Source organism: Salminus brasiliensis (genome assembly GCF_030463535.1).
Source record: "Salminus brasiliensis chromosome 20 unlocalized genomic scaffold, fSalBra1.hap2 SUPER_20_unloc_1, whole genome shotgun sequence".
NCBI classification, from domain to species: domain Eukaryota; kingdom Metazoa; phylum Chordata; class Actinopteri; order Characiformes; family Bryconidae; genus Salminus; species Salminus brasiliensis.
This window is the reverse complement of record NW_027326636.1, coordinates 87,501-108,698: the sequence shown is the minus strand read 5'-3', so window position 1 is coordinate 108,698 and position 21,198 is coordinate 87,501. Positions and strand designations below refer to the sequence as shown.

General features: G+C 48.5%; 1 protein-coding gene across 1 annotated transcript in view; it reads left to right on the top strand.

The window, feature by feature from the left end:
* The window catches only part of lifra (LIF receptor subunit alpha a), a 35,246-nt gene extending 15,452 nt beyond the window's left edge, over positions 1-19,794 (top strand). Inside the window, exons 16-18 of the mRNA XM_072671854.1 lie at positions 976-988; positions 18,824-18,948; positions 19,033-19,794. Of these exons, the coding sequence (XP_072527955.1) occupies positions 976-988; positions 18,824-18,948; positions 19,033-19,626 (732 nt within the window). The 3' untranslated portion in view covers positions 19,627-19,794. The remainder of the gene's footprint in view (positions 1-975; positions 989-18,823; positions 18,949-19,032) is intronic.
* Positions 19,795-21,198: the final 1,404 nt, after the last annotated feature.

The window sequence follows — 21,198 nt, the reverse complement described above, 5'->3', positions numbered from 1 at the left end:
TCATCTTTTTACACCACATGCTGCATTCTCCCTACACCACCTGTTTACACCACACGCTGCATTCTACAAACATAGAATGCAGCTTGTGGTGTTACACCACCTGTTTACACCACACGCTGCATTCTCCCTACACCACCTGTTTACACCACACGCTGCATTCTCCTTACACAACCTGTTTACACAACACGCTGCATTCTCCCTACACGACCTGTTTACACACACGCTGCATTCTCCCTACACCACCTGTTTACACCACAAGCTGCATTCCCTCTACACCACCTGTTTACACCACACGCTGCATTCTACAAACATAGAATGCAGCGTGTGGTGTTTACAGGTGGTGTAGGAGAATGAAGCGTGTGGTGTTAACACCATCTGTTTACACCACACGCTGCATTCTCCCTACACCACCTGTTTACACCACACGCTGCATTCTACAAACATAGAATGCAGCGTGTGGTGTTTACACCACACACTGCATTCTCCATACACCACCTGTTTACACCACACGCTGCATTCTCCCTACACCACCTGTTTACACCACACGCTGCATTCTACAAATATAGAATGCAGCGTGTGGTGTTTACACCACCTGTTTACACCACACGCTGCATTCTCCTTACACCACCTGTTTACACCACACGCTGCATTCTCCCTACACAACCTGTTTACACCACACGCTGCATTCTACAAACATAGAATGCAGCGTGTGGTGTTTACACCATCTGTTTACACCACACGCTGCATTCTCCTTACACCACCTGTTTCCACCACACGCTGCATTCTCCCTACACCACCTGTTTACACCACACGCTGCATTCTCCCTACACCACCTGTTTACACCACACGCTGCATTCTCCTCACACAACCTGTTTACACCACACGCTGCATTCTCCCTACACCACCTGTTTACACCACACGCTGCATTCTCCTACACCACCTGTTTACACCACACGCTGTATTCTACAAACATAGAATGCAGCGTGTGGTGTTTACACCACCTCTTTACACCACATGCTGCATTCTACAAACATAGATGCAGCGTGTGGTGTTTACACCATCTGTTTACACCACACGCTGCATTCTCCGTACACCACCTGTTTACACCACACGCTGCATTCTCCTTACACAACCTGTTTACACCACACACGCTGCATTCTCCCTACACCACCTGTTTACACCACACGCTGCATTCTACAAACATAGAATGCAGCGTGTGGGTTTACACCATCTGTTTACACCACACGCTGCATTCTCCCTACACCATCTGTTTACACCACACGCTGCATTCTCCCCACACCACCTGTTTACACCACAAGCTGCATTCCCTCTACACCACCTGTTTACACCACAAGCTGCATTCTACAAACATAGAATGCAGCGTGTGGTGTTTACAGGTGGTGTAGGGAGAATGAAGCGTGTGGTGTTAACACCATCTGTTTACACCACACGCTGCATTCTCCCTACACCACCTGTTTACACCACACGCTGCATTCTACAAACATAGAATGCAGCGTGTGGTGTTTACACCATCTGTTTACACCACACGCTGCATTCTCCGTACACCACCTGTTTACACCACACGCTGCATTCTACAAACATAGAATGCAGCGTGTGGTGTTTACACCACCTGTTTACACCACACGCTGCATTCTCCTTACACACCTGTTTACACCACACGCTGCATTCTACAAACATAGAATACAGCGTGTGGTGTTTACACCATCTGTTTACACCACACGCTGCATTCTCCATACACCACCTGTTTACACCACATGCTGCATTCTACAAACATAGAATGCAGCGTGTGGTGTTTACACCATCTGTTTACACCACACGCTGCATTCTCCGTACACCACCTGTTTACACCACACGCTGCATTCTCCTTACACAACCTGTTTACACCACACGCTGCATTCTCCCTACACCACCTGTTTACACCACACGCTGCATTCTACAAACATAGAATGCAACGTGTGGTGTTTACACCATCTGTTTACACCACATGCTGCATTCTCCCTACACCACCTGTTTACACCACACGCTGCATTCTACATACATAGAATGCAGCGTGTGGTGTTTACAGGTGGTGTAGGGAGAATGAAGCGTGTCGTGTTAACACCATCTGTTTACACCACACACTGCATTCTCCCTACACCACCTGTTTACACCACACGCTGCATTCTCCCTACACCATCTGTTTACACCACATGCTGCATTCTCCCTACACCACCTGTTTACACCACAAGCTGCATTCTACAAACATAGAATGCAGCGTGTGGTGTTTACAGGTGGTGTAGGGAGAATGAAGCGTGTGGTGTTAACACCATCTATTTACACCACACGCTGCATTCTCCCTACACCACCTGTTTACACCACACGCTGCATTCTCCCTACACCACCTGTTTACACCACACGCTGCATTCTCCTTACACAACCTGTTTACACCACACGCTGCATTCTCCTTACACCACACGCTGCATTCTCTATACACCATCTGTTTACACCACACGCTGCATTCTTCATACACCATCTTTTTACACCACATGCTGCATTCTCCCTACACCACCTGTTTACACCACACGCTGCATTCTCTATACACCATCTGTTTACACCACACGCTGCATTCTCCATACACCATCTTTTTACACCACATGCTGCATTCTCCCTACACCACCTGTTTACACCACACGCTGCATTCTACAAACATAGAATGCAGCTTGTGGTGTTTACACCACCTGTTTACACCACACGCTGCATTCTCCCTACACCACCTGTTTACACCACACGCTGCATTCTCCTTACACAACCTGTTTACACAACACGCTGCATTCTCCCTACACGACCTGTTTACACCACACGCTGCATTCTCCCTACACCACCTGTTTACACCACACGCTGCATTCTACAAACATAGAATGCAGCGTGTGGTGTTTACACCACACACTGCATTCTCCATACACCACCTGTTTACACCACACGCTGCATTCTCCCTACACCACCTGTTTACACCACACGCTGCATTCTACAAATATAGAATGCAGCGTGTGGTGTTTACACCACCTGTTTACACCACACGCTGCATTCTCCTTACACCACCTGTTTCCACCACACGCTGCATTCTCCCTACACCACCTGTTTACACCACACGCTGCATTCTCCCTACACCACCTGTTTACACCACACGCTGCATTCTCCTCACACAACCTGTTTACACCACACGCTGCATTCTCCCTACACCACCTGTTTACACCACACGCTGCATTCTCCCTACACCACCTGTTTACACCACACGCTGTATTCTACAAACATAGAATGCAGCGTGTGGTGTTTACACCACCTGTTTACACCACATGCTGCATTCTACAAACATAGAATGCAGCGTGTGGTGTTTACACCATCTGTTTACACCACACGCTGCATTCTCCGTACACCACCTGTTTACACCACACGCTGCATTCTCCCTACACCACCTGTTTACACCACACGCTGCATTCTACAAATATAGAATGCAGCGTGTGGTGTTTACACCACCTGTTTACACCACACGCTGCATTCTCCTTACACCACCTGTTTACACCACACGCTGCATTCTCCCTACACCACCTGTTTACACCACACGCTGCATTCTACAAACATAGAATGCAGCGTGTGGTGTTTACACCATCTGTTTACACCACACGCTGCATTCTCCTTACACCACCTGTTTCCACCACACGCTGCATTCTCCCTACACCACCTGTTTACACCACACGCTGCATTCTCCTCACACAACCTGTTTACACCACACGCTGCATTCTCCCTACACCACCTGTTTACACCACACGCTGCATTCTACAAACATAGAATGCAGCGTGTGGTGTTAACACCATCTGTTTACACCACACGCTGCATTATCCCTACACCACCTGTTTACACCACACGCTGCATTCTCCCTACACCACCTGTTTACACCACACGCTGTATTCTACAAACATAGAATGCAGCGTGTGGTGTTTACACCATCTGTTTACACCACACGCTGCATTCTCCTTACACCACCTGTTTCCACCACACGCTGCATTCTCCCTACACCACCTGTTTACACCACACGCTGCATTCTCCCTACACCACCTGTTTACACCACACGCTGCATTCTCCTTACACAACCTGTTTACACCACACGCTGCATTCTCCCTACACCACCTGTTTACACCACACGCTGCATTCTACAAACATAGAATACAGCGTGTGGTGTTTACACCATCTGTTTACACCACACGCTGCATTCTCCATACACCACCTGTTTACACCACATGCTGCATTCTACAAACATAGAATGCAGCGTGTGGTGTTTACACCATCTGTTTACACCACACGCTGCATTCTCCGTACACCACCTGTTTACACCACACGCTGAATTCTCCTTACACAACCTGTTTACACCACACGCTGCATTCTCCCTACACCACCTGTTTACACCACACGCTGCATTCTACAAACATAGAATGCAGCGTGTGGTGTTTACACCATCTGTTTACACCACACGCTGCATTCTCCCTACACCATCTGTTTACACCACACGCTGCATTCTCCCCACACCACCTGTTTACACCACAAGCTGCATTCCCTCTACACCACCTGTTTACACCACACGCTGCATTCTACAAACATAGAATGCAGCGTGTGGTGTTTACAGGTGGTGTAGGGAGAATGAAGCGTGTGGTGTTAACACCATCTGTTTACACCACACGCTGCATTCTCCCTACACCACCTGTTTACACCACACGCTGCATTCTACAAACATAGAATGCAGCGTGTGGTGTTTACACCATCTGTTTACACCACACGCTGCATTCTCCGTACACCACCTGTTTACACCACACGCTGCATTCTACAAACATAGAATGCAGCGTGTGGTGTTTACACCACCTGTTTACACCACACGCTGCATTCTCCTTACACCACCTGTTTACACCACACGCTGCATTCTACAAACATAGAATACAGCGTGTGGTGTTTACACCATCTGTTTACACCACACGCTGCATTCTCCATACACCACCTGTTTACACCACATGCTGCATTCTACAAACATAGAATGCAGCGTGTGGTGTTTACACCATCTGTTTACACCACACGCTGCATTCTCCGTACACCACCTGTTTACACCACACGCTGCATTCTCCTTACACAACCTGTTTACACCACACGCTGCATTCTCCCTACACCACCTGTTTACACCACACGCTGCATTCTACAAACATAGAATGCAGCGTGTGGTGTTTACACCATCTGTTTACACCACACGCTGCATTCTCCCTACACCATCTGTTTACACCACACGCTGCATTCTCCCCACACCACCTGTTTACACCACAAGCTGCATTCCCTCTACACAACCTGTTTACACCACACGCTGCATTCTACAAACACAGAATGCAGCGTGTGGTGTTTACACCATCTGTTTACACCACACGCTCCATTCTCCCTACACCATCTGTTTACACCACACGCTGCATTCTCCCCACACCACCTGTTTACACCACAAGCTGCATTCCCTCTACACCACCTGTTTACACCACACGCTGCATTCTACAAACATAGAATGCAGCGTGTGGTGTTTACAGGTGGTGTAGGGAGAATGAAGCGTGTGGTGTTAACACCATCTGTTTACACCACACGCTGCATTCTCCCCACACCACCTGTTTACACCACAAGCTGCATTCTACAAACATAGAATGCAGCGTGTGGTGTAAACAGATGGTGTTTACACCACAAGCTGCATTCCCTCTACACCACCTGTTTACACCACACACTGCATTCTACAAACATAGAATGCAGCGTGTGGTGTTTACAGGTGGTGTAGGGAGAATGAAGCGTGTGGTGTTAACACCATCTGTTTACACCACACGCTGCATTCTCCCTACACCACCTGTTTACACCACACGCTGCATTCTACAAACATAGAATGCAGCGTGTGGTGTTTACACCATCTGTTTACACCACACGCTGCATTCTCCGTACACCACCTGTTTACACCACACGCTGCATTCTCCCTACACCACCTGTTTACACCACACGCTGCATTCTCCTTACACAACCTGTTTACACCACACGCTGAATTCTCCCTACACCACCTGTTTACACCACACGCTGCATTCTACAAACATAGAATGCAGCGTGTGGTGTTTACACCATCTGTTTACACCACACGCTGCATTCTCCCTACACCATCTGTTTACACCACACGCTGCATTCTCCCCACACCACCTGTTTACACCACAAGCTGCATTCCCTCTACACCACCTGTTTACACCACACGCTGCATTCTACAAACATAGAATGCAGCGTGTGGTGTTTACAGGTGGTGTAGGGAGAATGAAGCGTGTGGTGTTAACACCATCTGTTTACACCACACGCTGCATTCTCCCTACACCACCTGTTTACACCACACGCTGCATTCTACAAACATAGAATGCAGCGTGTGGTGTTTACACCATCTGTTTACACCACACGCTGCATTCTCCGTACACCACCTGTTTACACCACACGCTGCATTCTCCCTACACCACCTGTTTACACCACACGCTGCATTCTCCTTACACAACCTGTTTACACCACACGCTGCATTCTCCCTACACGACCTGTTTACACCACACGCTGAATTCTCCCTACACCACCTGTTTACACCACACGCTGCATTCTACAAACATAGAATGCAGCGTGTGGTGTTTACACCATCTGTTTACACCACACGCTGCATTCTCCTTACACCACCTGTTTCCACCACACGCTGCATTCTCCCTACACCACCTGTTTACACCACACGCTGCATTCTCCTTACACAACCTGTTTACACCACACGCTGCATTCTCCCAACACGACCTGTTTACACCACACGCTGCATTCTCCCTACACCACCTGTTTACACCACAAGCTGCATTCCCTCTACACCACCTGTTTACACCACACGCTGCATTCTCCCTACACCACCTGTTTACACCACACGCTGCATTCTACAAACATAGAATGCAGCGTGTGGTGTTTACACCATCTGTTTACACCACACACTGCATTCTCCTTACACAACCTGTTTACACCACACGCTGCATTCTCCCTACACCACCTGTTTACACCACACGCTGCATTCTACAAACATAGAATGCAGCGTGTGGTGTTTACACCATCTGTTTACACCACACGCTGCATTCTCCGTACACCACCTGTTTACACCACACGCTGCATTCTCCTTACACAACCTGTTTACACCACACGCTGCATTCTCCCTACACCACCTGTTTACACCACACGCTGCATTCTACAAACATAGAATGCAGCGTGTGGTGTTTACACTATCTGTTTACACCACACGCTGCATTCTCCCTACACCATCTGTTTACACCACACGCTGCATTCTCCCCACACCACCTGTTTAAACCACAAGCTGCATTCCCTCTACACCACCTGTTTACACCACACGCTGCATTCTACAAACATAGAATGCAGCGTGTGGTGTTTACAGGTGGTGTAGGGAGAATGAAGCGTGTGGTGTTAACACCATCTGTTTACACCACACGCTGCATTCTCCCTACACCACCTGTTTACACCACACGCTGCATTCTACAAACATAGAATGCAGCGTGTGGTGTTTACACCATCTGTTTACACCACACGCTGCATTCTCCGTACACCACCTGTTTACACCACACGCTGCATTCTCCCTACACCACCTGTTTACACCACACGCTGCATTCTCCTTACACAACCTGTTTACACCACACGCTGCATTCTCCCTACACGACCTGTTTACACCACACGCTGCATTCTCCCTACACCACCTGTTTACACCACACGCTGCATTCTACAAACATAGAATGCAGCGTGTGGTGTTTACACCATCTGTTTACACCACACGCTGCATTCTCCTTACACCACCTGTTTCCACCACACGCTGCATTCTCCCTACACCACCTGTTTACACCACACGCTGCATTCTCCCTACACGACCTGTTTACACCACACGCTGCATTCTCCCTACACCACCTGTTTACACCACAAGCTGCATTCCCTCTACACCACCTGTTTACACCACACGCTGCATTCTACAAACATAGAATGCAGCGTGTGGTGTTTACAGGTGGTGTAGGGAGAATGAAGCGTGTGGTGTTAACACCATCTGTTTACACCACATGCTGCATTCTACAAACATAGAATGCAGCGTGTGGTGTTTACACCATCTGTTTACACCACACACTGCATTCTCCATACACCACCTGTTTACACCACACGCTGCATTCTCCCTACACCACCTGTTTACACCACACGCTGCATTCTACAAACATAGAATGCAGCGTGTGGTGTTTACACCACCTGTTTACACCACACGCTGCATTCTCCTTACACCACCTGTTTACACCACACGCTGCATTCTCCCTACACCACCTGTTTACACCACACGCTGCATTCTACAAACATAGAATACAGCGTGTGGTGTTTACACCATCTGTTTACACCACACGCTGCATTCTCCATACACCACCTGTTTACACCACATGCTGCATTCTACAAACATAGAATGCAGCGTGTGGTGTTTACACCATCTGTTTACACCACACGCTGCATTCTCCTTACACAACCTGTTTACACCACACGCTGCATTCTCCCTACACCACCTGTTTACACCACACGCTGCATTCTACAAACATAGAATGCAGCGTGTGGTGTTTACACCATCTGTTTACACCACACGCTGCATTCTCCCTACACCACCTGTTTACACCACACGCTGCATTCTCCGTACACCACCTGTTTACACCACACGCTGCATTCTCCTTACACAACCTGTTTACACCACACGCTGCATTCTCCCTACACCACCTGTTTACACCACACGCTGCATTCTACAAACATAGAATGCAGCGTGTGGTGTTTACACCATCTGTTTACACCACACGCTGCATTCTCCCTACACCATCTGTTTACACCACACGCTGCATTCTCCCCACACCACCTGTTTACACCACAAGCTGCATTCCCTCTACACCACCTGTTTACACCACACGCTGCATTCTACAAACATAGAATGCAGCGTGTGGTGTTTACAGGTGGTGTAGGGAGAATGAAGCGTGTGGTGTTAACACCATCTGTTTACACCACACGCTGCATTCTCCCTACACCACCTGTTTACACCACACGCTGCATTCTACAAACATAGAATGCAGCGTGTGGTGTTTACACCATCTGTTTACACCACACGCTGCATTCTCCGTACACCACCTGTTTACACCACACGCTGTATTCTACAAACATAGAATGCAGCGTGTGGTGTTTACACCACCTGTTTACACCACACGCTGCATTCTCCTTACACCACCTGTTTACACCACACGCTGCATTCTACAAACATAGAATACAGCGTGTGGTGTTTACACCATCTGTTTACACCACACGCTGCATTCTCCATACACCACCTGTTTACACCACATGCTGCATTCTACAAACATAGAATGCAGCGTGTGGTGTTTACACCATCTGTTTACACCACACGCTGCATTCTCCCTACACCATCTGTTTACACCACACGCTGCATTCTACAAACATAGAATGCAGCGTGTGGTGTTTACACCATCTGTTTACACCACACACTGCATTCTCCTTACACAACCTGTTTACACCACACGCTGCATTCTCCCTACACCACCTGTTTACACCACACGCTGCATTCTACAAACATAGAATGCAGCGTGTGGTGTTTACACCATCTGTTTACACCACACGCTGCATTCTCCGTACACCACCTGTTTACACCACACGCTGCATTCTCCTTACACAACCTGTTTACACCACACGCTGCATTCTCCCTACACCACCTGTTTACACCACACGCTGCATTCTACAAACATAGAATGCAGCGTGTGGTGTTTACACTATCTGTTTACACCACACGCTGCATTCTCCCTACACCATCTGTTTACACCACACGCTGCATTCTCCCCACACCACCTGTTTAAACCACAAGCTGCATTCCCTCTACACCACCTGTTTACACCACACGCTGCATTCTACAAACATAGAATGCAGCGTGTGGTGTTTACAGGTGGTGTAGGGAGAATGAAGCGTGTGGTGTTAACACCATCTGTTTACACCACACGCTGCATTCTCCCTACACCACCTGTTTACACCACACGCTGCATTCTACAAACATAGAATGCAGCGTGTGGTGTTTACACCATCTGTTTACACCACACGCTGCATTCTCCGTACACCACCTGTTTACACCACACGCTGCATTCTCCCTACACCACCTGTTTACACCACACGCTGCATTCTCCTTACACAACCTGTTTACACCACACGCTGCATTCTCCCTACACGACCTGTTTACACCACACGCTGCATTCTCCCTACACCACCTGTTTACACCACACGCTGCATTCTACAAACATAGAATGCAGCGTGTGGTGTTTACACCATCTGTTTACACCACACGCTGCATTCTCCTTACACCACCTGTTTCCACCACACGCTGCATTCTCCCTACACCACCTGTTTACACCACACGCTGCATTCTCCCTACACGACCTGTTTACACCACACGCTGCATTCTCCCTACACCACCTGTTTACACCACAAGCTGCATTCCCTCTACACCACCTGTTTACACCACACGCTGCATTCTACAAACATAGAATGCAGCGTGTGGTGTTTACAGGTGGTGTAGGGAGAATGAAGCGTGTGGTGTTAACACCATCTGTTTACACCACATGCTGCATTCTACAAACATAGAATGCAGCGTGTGGTGTTTACACCATCTGTTTACACCACACACTGCATTCTCCATACACCACCTGTTTACACCACACGCTGCATTCTCCCTACACCACCTGTTTACACCACACGCTGCATTCTACAAACATAGAATGCAGCGTGTGGTGTTTACACCACCTGTTTACACCACACGCTGCATTCTCCTTACACCACCTGTTTACACCACACGCTGCATTCTCCCTACACCACCTGTTTACACCACACGCTGCATTCTACAAACATAGAATACAGCGTGTGGTGTTTACACCATCTGTTTACACCACACGCTGCATTCTCCATACACCACCTGTTTACACCACATGCTGCATTCTACAAACATAGAATGCAGCGTGTGGTGTTTACACCATCTGTTTACACCACACGCTGCATTCTCCTTACACAACCTGTTTACACCACACGCTGCATTCTCCCTACACCACCTGTTTACACCACACGCTGCATTCTACAAACATAGAATGCAGCGTGTGGTGTTTACACCATCTGTTTACACCACACGCTGCATTCTCCCTACACCACCTGTTTACACCACACGCTGCATTCTCCGTACACCACCTGTTTACACCACACGCTGCATTCTCCTTACACAACCTGTTTACACCACACGCTGCATTCTCCCTACACCACCTGTTTACACCACACGCTGCATTCTACAAACATAGAATGCAGCGTGTGGTGTTTACACCATCTGTTTACACCACACGCTGCATTCTCCCTACACCATCTGTTTACACCACACGCTGCATTCTCCCCACACCACCTGTTTACACCACAAGCTGCATTCCCTCTACACCACCTGTTTACACCACACGCTGCATTCTACAAACATAGAATGCAGCGTGTGGTGTTTACAGGTGGTGTAGGGAGAATGAAGCGTGTGGTGTTAACACCATCTGTTTACACCACACGCTGCATTCTCCCTACACCACCTGTTTACACCACACGCTGCATTCTACAAACATAGAATGCAGCGTGTGGTGTTTACACCATCTGTTTACACCACACGCTGCATTCTCCGTACACCACCTGTTTACACCACACGCTGTATTCTACAAACATAGAATACAGCGTGTGGTGTTTACACCATCTGTTTACACCACACGCTGCATTCTCCATACACCACCTGTTTACACCACATGCTGCATTCTACAAACATAGAATGCAGCGTGTGGTGTTTACACCATCTGTTTACACCACACGCTGCATTCTCCCTACACCATCTGTTTACACCACACGCTGCATTCTCCATACACCACCTGTTTACACCACACGCTGCATTCTCCTTACACAACCTGTTTACACCACACGCTGCATTCTCCTTACACAACCTGTTTACACCACACGCTGCATTCTCCCTACACCACCTGTTTACACCACACGCTGCATTCTCCCTACACCACCTGTTTACACCACACACTGCATTCTACAAACATAGAATGCAGCGTGTGGTGTTAACACCATCTGTTTACACCACATGCTGCATTATCCCTACACCACCTGTTTACACCACACGCTGCATTCTCCCTACACCACCTGTTTACACCACACGCTGTATTCTACAAACATAGAATGCAGCGTGTGGTGTTAACACCATCTGTTTACACCACACGCTGCATTCTCCCTACACCACCTGTTTACACCACATGCTGCATTCTACAAACATAGAATGCAGCGTGTGGTGTTAACACCATCTGTTTACACCACATGCTGCATTATCCCTACACCACCTGTTTACACCACACGCTGCATTCTCCCTACACCACCTGTTTACACCACATGCTGCATTCTACAAACATAGAATGCAGCGTGTGGTGTTAACACCATCTGTTTACACCACACGCTGCATTCTCCCTACACCACCTGTTTACACCACATGCTGCATTCTACAAACATAGAATGCAGCGTGTGGTGTTTACACCACATGCTGCATTATCCCTACACCACCTGTTTACACCACACGCTGCATTCTCCCTACACCACCTGTTTACACCACATGCTGCATTCTACAAACATAGAATGCAGCGTGTGGTGTTAACACCATCTGTTTACACCACATGCTGCATTATCCCTACACCACCTGTTTACGCCACACGCTGCATTCTCCCTACACCACCTGTTTACACCACACGCTGTATTCTACAAACATAGAATGCAGCGTGTGGTGTTTACACCATCTGTTTACACCACACGCTGCATTCTCCCTACACCACCTGTTTACACCACACGCTGCATTCTCCCTACACCACCTGTTTACACCACACGCTGCATTCTCCTTACACAACCTGTTTACACCACACGCTGCATTCTCCCTACACCACCTGTTTACACCACACGCTGCATTCTACAAACATAGAATGCAGCGTGTGGTGTTTACACCATCTGTTTACACCACACGCTGCATTCTCCATACACCACCTGTTTACACCACATGCTGCATTCTACAAACATAGAATGCAGCGTGTGGTGTTTACACCATCTGTTTACACCACACGCTGCATTCTCCTTACACCACCTGTTTCCACCACACGCTGCATTCTCCCTACACCACCTGTTTACACCACACGCTGCATTCTCCTTACACAACCTGTTTACACCACACGCTGCATTCTCCCTACACGACCTGTTTACACCACACGCTGCATTCTCCCTACACCACCTGTTTACACCACACGCTGCATTCTACAAACATAGAATGCAGCGTGTGGTGTTTACACCATCTGTTTACACCACACACTGCATTCTCCATACACCACCTGTTTACACCACACGCTGCATTCTCCCTACACCACCTGTTTACACCACACGCTGCATTCTACAAACATAGAATGCAGCGTGTGGTGTTTACACCACCTGTTTACACCACACGCTGCATTCTCCTTACACCACCTGTTTACACCACACGCTGCATTCTCCCTACACAACCTGTTTACACCACACGCTGCATTCTCCCTACACCACCTGTTTACACCACACGCTGCATTCTACAAACATAGAATGCAGCGTGTGGTGTTAACACCATCTGTTTACACCACATGCTGCATTATCCCTACACCACCTGTTTACACCACACGCTGCATTCTCCCTACACCACCTGTTTACACCACACGCTGTATTCTACAAACATAGAATGCAGCGTGTGGTGTTTACACCATCTGTTTACACCACACGCTGCATTCTCCTTACACCACCTGTTTCCACCACACGCTGCATTCTCCCTACACCACCTGTTTACACCACACGCTGCATTCTCCCTACACCACCTGTTTACACCACACGCTGCATTCTCCTTACACAACCTGTTTACACCACACGCTGCATTCTCCTTACACCACACGCTGCATTCTCTATACACCATCTGTTTACACCACACGCTGCATTCTTCATACACCATCTTTTTACACCACATGCTGCATTCTCCCTACACCACCTGTTTACACCACACGCTGCATTCTCTATACACCATCTGTTTACACCACACGCTGCATTCTCCATACACCATCTTTTTACACCACATGCTGCATTCTCCCTACACCACCTGTTTACACCACACGCTGCATTCTACAAACATAGAATGCAGCGTGTGGTGTTTACACCATCTGTTTACACCACACGCTGCATTCTCCCTACACCATCTGTTTACACCACACGCTGCATTCTCCATACACCACCTGTTTACACCACACGCTGCATTCTCCTTACACAACCTGTTTACACCACACGCTGCATTCTCCTTACACAACCTGTTTACACCACACGCTGCATTCTCCCTACACCACCTGTTTACACCACACGCTGCATTCTCCCTACACCACCTGTTTACACCACACACTGCATTCTACAAACATAGAATGCAGCGTGTGGTGTTAACACCATCTGTTTACACCACATGCTGCATTATCCCTACACCACCTGTTTACACCACACGCTGCATTCTCCCTACACCACCTGTTTACACCACACGCTGTATTCTACAAACATAGAATGCAGCGTGTGGTGTTAACACCATCTGTTTACACCACACGCTGCATTCTCCCTACACCACCTGTTTACACCACATGCTGCATTCTACAAACATAGAATGCAGCGTGTGGTGTTAACACCATCTGTTTACACCACATGCTGCATTATCCCTACACCACCTGTTTACACCACACGCTGCATTCTCCCTACACCACCTGTTTACACCACATGCTGCATTCTACAAACATAGAATGCAGCGTGTGGTGTTAACACCATCTGTTTACACCACACGCTGCATTCTCCCTACACCACCTGTTTACACCACATGCTGCATTCTACAAACATAGAATGCAGCGTGTGGTGTTTACACCACATGCTGCATTATCCCTACACCACCTGTTTACACCACACGCTGCATTCTCCCTACACCACCTGTTTACACCACATGCTGCATTCTACAAACATAGAATGCAGCGTGTGGTGTTAACACCATCTGTTTACACCACATGCTGCATTATCCCTACACCACCTGTTTACGCCACACGCTGCATTCTCCCTACACCACCTGTTTACACCACACGCTGTATTCTACAAACATAGAATGCAGCGTGTGGTGTTTACACCATCTGTTTACACCACACGCTGCATTCTCCCTACACCACCTGTTTACACCACACGCTGCATTCTCCCTACACCACCTGTTTACACCACACGCTGCATTCTCCTTACACAACCTGTTTACACCACACGCTGCATTCTCCCTACACCACCTGTTTACACCACACGCTGCATTCTACAAACATAGAATGCAGCGTGTGGTGTTTACACCATCTGTTTACACCACACGCTGCATTCTCCATACACCACCTGTTTACACCACATGCTGCATTCTACAAACATAGAATGCAGCGTGTGGTGTTTACACCATCTGTTTACACCACACGCTGCATTCTCCTTACACCACCTGTTTCCACCACACGCTGCATTCTCCCTACACCACCTGTTTACACCACACGCTGCATTCTACAAACATAGAATGCAGCGTGTGGTGTTTACACCACCTGTTTACACCACACGCTGCATTCTCCTTACACCACCTGTTTACACCACACGCTGCATTCTCCCTACACAACCTGTTTACACCACACGCTGCATTCTCCCTACACCACCTGTTTACACCACACGCTGCATTCTACAAACATAGAATGCAGCGTGTGGTGTTAACACCATCTGTTTACACCACATGCTGCATTATCCCTACACCACCTGTTTACACCACACGCTGCATTCTCCCTACACCACCTGTTTACACCACACGCTGTATTCTACAAACATAGAATGCAGCGTGTGGTGTTTACACCATCTGTTTACACCACACGCTGCATTCTCCTTACACCACCTGTTTCCACCACACGCTGCATTCTCCCTACACCACCTGTTTACACCACACGCTGCATTCTCCCTACACCACCTGTTTACACCACACGCTGCATTCTCCTTACACAACCTGTTTACACCACACGCTGCATTCTCCCTACACCACCTGTTTACACCACACGCTGCATTCTACAAACATAGAATGCAGCGTGTGGTGTTTACACCATCTGTTTACACCACACGCTGCATTCTCCATACACCACCTGTTTACACCTCATGCTGCATTCTACAAACATAGAATGCAGCGTGTGGTGTTTACACCATCTGTTTACACCACATGCTGCATTCTCCTTACACCACCTGTTTCCACCACACGCTGCATTCTCCCTACACCACCTGTTTACACCACACGCTGCATTCTCCTTACACAACCTGTTTACACCACACGCTGCATTCTCCCTGCACGACCTGTTTACACCACACGCTGCATTCTCCCTACACCACCTGTTTACACCACAAGCTGCATTCCCTCTACACCACCTGTTTACACCACACGCTGCATTCTACAAACATAGAATGCAGCGTGTGGTGTTTACACCATCTGTTTACACCACACACTGCATTCTCCATACACCACCTGTTTACACCACACGCTGCATTCTCCCTACACCACCTGTTTACACCACACGCTGCATTCTACAAACATAGAATGCAGCGTGTGGTGTTTACACCACCTGTTTACACCACACGCTGCATTCTCCTTACACCACCTGTTTACACCACACGCTGCATTCTCCCTACACAACCTGTTTACACCACACGCTGCATTCTCCCTACACCACCTGTTTACACCACACGCTGCATTCTCCCTACACCACCTGTTTACACCACACGCTGCATTCTCCCTACACAACCTGTTTACACCACACGCTGCATTCTCCCTACACCACCTGTTTACACCACACGCTGCATTCTCCTTACACAACCTGTTTACACCACACGCTGCATTCTCCCTACACCACCTGTTTACACCACACGCTGCATTCTCCCTACACCACCTGTTTACACCACACGCTGCATTCTCCTTACACAACCTGTTTACACCACACGCTGCATTCTCTCTACACCACCTGTTTACACCACACGCTGCATTCTCCCTACACCACCTGTTTACACCACACGCTGCATTCTACAAACATAGAATGCAGCGTGTGGTGTTTACACCATCTGTTTACACCACACGCTGCATTCTCCATACACCACCTGTTTACACCACACGCTGCATTATCCCTACACCACCTGTTTACACCACACGCTGCATTCTACAAACATAGAATGCAGCGTGTGGTGTTTACACTATCTGTTTACACCACACGCTGCATTCTCCCTACACAACCTGTTTCCACCACACGCTGCATTATCCCTACACCACCTGTTTCCACCACACGCTGCATTCTCCCTACACCACCTGTTTACACCACACGCTGCATTCTCCCTACACCACCTGTTTACACCTCACACTGCATTCTACAAACATAGAATGCAGCGTGTGGTGTTTACACCACCTGTTTACACCACACGCTGCATTCTACAAACATAGAATGCAGCGTGTGGTGTTTACACCACCTGTTTACACCACACGCTGCATTCTCCTTACACCACCTGTTTACACCACACGCTGCATTCTCCCTACACAACCTGTTTACACCACATGTTGCATTATCCCTACACCACCTGTTTACACCACACGCTGCATTTTCCCTACACCACCTGTTTACACCACACGCTGCATTCTACAAACATAGAATGCAGCGTGTGGTGTTTACAGGTGGTGTAGGGAGAATGAAGCGTGTGGTGTTAACACCATCTGTTTACACCACACACTGCATTCTCCCTACACCACCTGTTTACACCACACGCTGCATTCTCCCTACACCACCTGTTTACACCACACGCTGCATTCTACAAACATAGAATGCAGCGTGTGGTGTTTACACCACCTGTTTACACCACACGCTGCATTCTCCCTACACCACCTGTTTACACCACACGCTGCATTCTCCCTACACCACCTGTTTACACCTCACACTGCATTCTACAAACATAGAATGCAGCGTGTGGTGTTTACACCACCTGTTTACACCACACGCTGCATTCTACAAACATAGAATGCAGCGTGTGGTGTTTACACCACCTGTTTACACCACACGCTGCATTCTCCTTACACCACCTGTTTACACCACACGCTGCATTCTCCCTACACAACCTGTTTACACCACATGTTGCATTATCCCTACACCACCTGTTTACACCACACGCTGCATTTTCCCTACACCACCTGTTTACACCACACGCTGCATTCTACAAACATAGAATGCAGCGTGTGGTGTTTACAGGTGGTGTAGGGAGAATGAAGCGTGTGGTGTTAACACCATCTGTTTACACCACACACTGCATTCTCCCTACACCACCTGTTTACACCACACGCTGCATTCTCCCTACACCACCTGTTTACACCACACGCTGCATTCTACAAACATAGAATGCAGCGTGTGGTGTTTACACCACCTGTTTACACCACACGCTGCATTCTCCTTACACCATCTGTTTACACCACGCGCTGCATTCTCCTTACACCACCTGTTTACACCACACGCTGCATTCTCTGCACTATTGTTAGTATCAGTGTGCCTTGTCTGTGGTGGATGTGTTTGGACTGATGGTGTGATTCGTTTTAGGGTGAAGAAAGCTTTCTATCCCGAGATTCCTGGACCCAAACTGACGGGGGATTGGTCAGCTCCTCCGGTAAAGTTCCTCCCCTCCCTCTGTTTAAATTACAGTCTTTCTCTACTGCAGCTCCGCTGATGTAACTGTTGTGTGTGTGTTCAGGCTCCTCTGGACGTGAAGCCGCCCCCCCACAGCCTGGTCCACATTGTGGAGAGTCCAGAGTGGGACTCGGCCAAGAAGGGCCTTTTTCCGGTGCCGGAGGAGGACACGTACGACGACGGCTCCATCGACGAAAACGTGGAAGCGGACACGGACTCGGACGAACCCACCCTCCTTAGATACTACAACCAGCTGGTTACCGATGGTTCCCATAGCAACCACACCTCCGACACATCAGGGTCCTCCACCAGCTCCGTGGATTCCGCTCAGACGCAGGTGACCTACACGGGCATCCAGAGCCCCGCTTCCTCACGCTGGGCGCCTGCCTATGGCTACCGGCCCCAGACGCAGCCGGCAGAGAGCGCGGACGAGCCGGCGGACGGGTTCGAGAGCGAGCCCCAGCAGGAGAGCTCGAGCGTCGGGTACAAGCCTCAGTGCTCCTGGCAGGCGAACTCTCCAGAGGCCGAGAACTTCAGCGGATCTCTAGGAAGCCCCACCTCCGTGACGTCTTCGCAGTTCCTCATCCCGGATTCAGCCGAAGAAGATCCAGAACCTTCGGGAACCTGGTTCCAGAACCTCCTCTCTGGAAAATTCTGAGTCTGGGGTTGCCAGACTTCCCATCATTTAAGCTTCAGAGTGTGGTGCTTTTCTGATAACCCATCTTCATATAAGGTCAATTTGCTCTGGAATTTCATGGACCGGGTCACCCACACATGTTTGAGATCCAGCTCCTCAGATCTGAAAGAGAGAGAGGGAGGGGGGGGGGGGGGGGGAGAGGTGTAAAACACTACTGAAGAGTGATGGGTAGAGATCATAGCTGCCTGAACTCTAGGAGAAGGTCGTATTTAGCCTGAACCCGCAGGGGGCGCTGTTCTTAGAGTCTCAACAGCTCTGTCGGCTTTTCCCAGGCATCCGTATTCCGCAGTATTAGTCCTTAAGCCTCAGCGCGGACCCAGGCGGGTCACATTAGTGTTTGTAGAAGCTCACTGATCACCATTACTGGTGACTGTGTCAGTTTATGTGGCATTATATTCATTTCACAGGTCCCCAGCGTTCCCCAGGGTTCCCCAGCTTTCCCCAGCGGAACCCCTTCCGTTTGAGACTTACTGGAAGGGCTCTAAGCCACTCGCACAGCAGAGCTCTCTACTGTCGGCAGTACTGAAGGCTACTTTCAGTGCCTCACTACAGGGTTAGATTTTTTTTGGGGGGGTGCCAATATAAACAGAGAATGAACAGTGGAGGTTCTAGATAAGCTCCCCCAGTCAGAGCTGTGGTTCTACAGTGGAGGAGAAGGGAAGCAGACGTCTGAAGCTCTAATAATAAAAGCTCCTCACAGAAAGTTCTTCACCTAATGGTGATGAAGACGCTGCCTGATGCCTGAGACACGGTTCTACCAGAGTTCTGAGAAGAGTCCGGCTCTAGAACCTGCTTTTAGAACCAGATCATTAAAATGGTGGAGGGATACATGCTGCAGGGTGTAGTGCAGCTACAGAAAGTAGTCCCTAAAGAAAACTGCATTAGTTCAGATTCTCTATTCACCATTTTACCATCATCATCATCATCATCATCACCATCTATATAAAACTCAGAAGACTCATGTAGCTGCACTGGTGGATTTGGATAGGAGATAAATTATGGGCTGTATCTGTGTTGTAGTCATGGCGACGGATACCTGCTTCTGTTTACCTCCACTGTACAGAGATCAGAGGGAGTCAGTTATGCAGAGCTGGTCCAACGTTTAAACATCACACTATTGCGCTTATTTAAATAACCCCGCCCACCTCGAACCTCGCCTTGCATTTCAGAACTGCTCTTCCAAGATTCAGCCTATCTGACCCCTCCCATTCTAACACTAATATCAATAACGTGGCATTACACACACACACACTCTATGAGCTATGTACACTACTGTGAAGGGCTTCATGTCCTGGCCTGCTGTTACTGCCGCACCTGAAGGCTCTGCTTGGCCACACTGTGGCGTAATCCTCGGACCGTTTGGGACCCGGGCTCGGTTACTGAAGCTCTTAGCGTACTACTGGGAGACGTTCCTTTCCTTCGAGGGTGGAAATCGTTACTAATGTCTGTTTGTTCGTTTGGGAGATGAACTTCCTGCACTTCTGTGTTTAATCTTCTACAAATGTTATTTTTCTATGATCTTTTCTGTTTTAT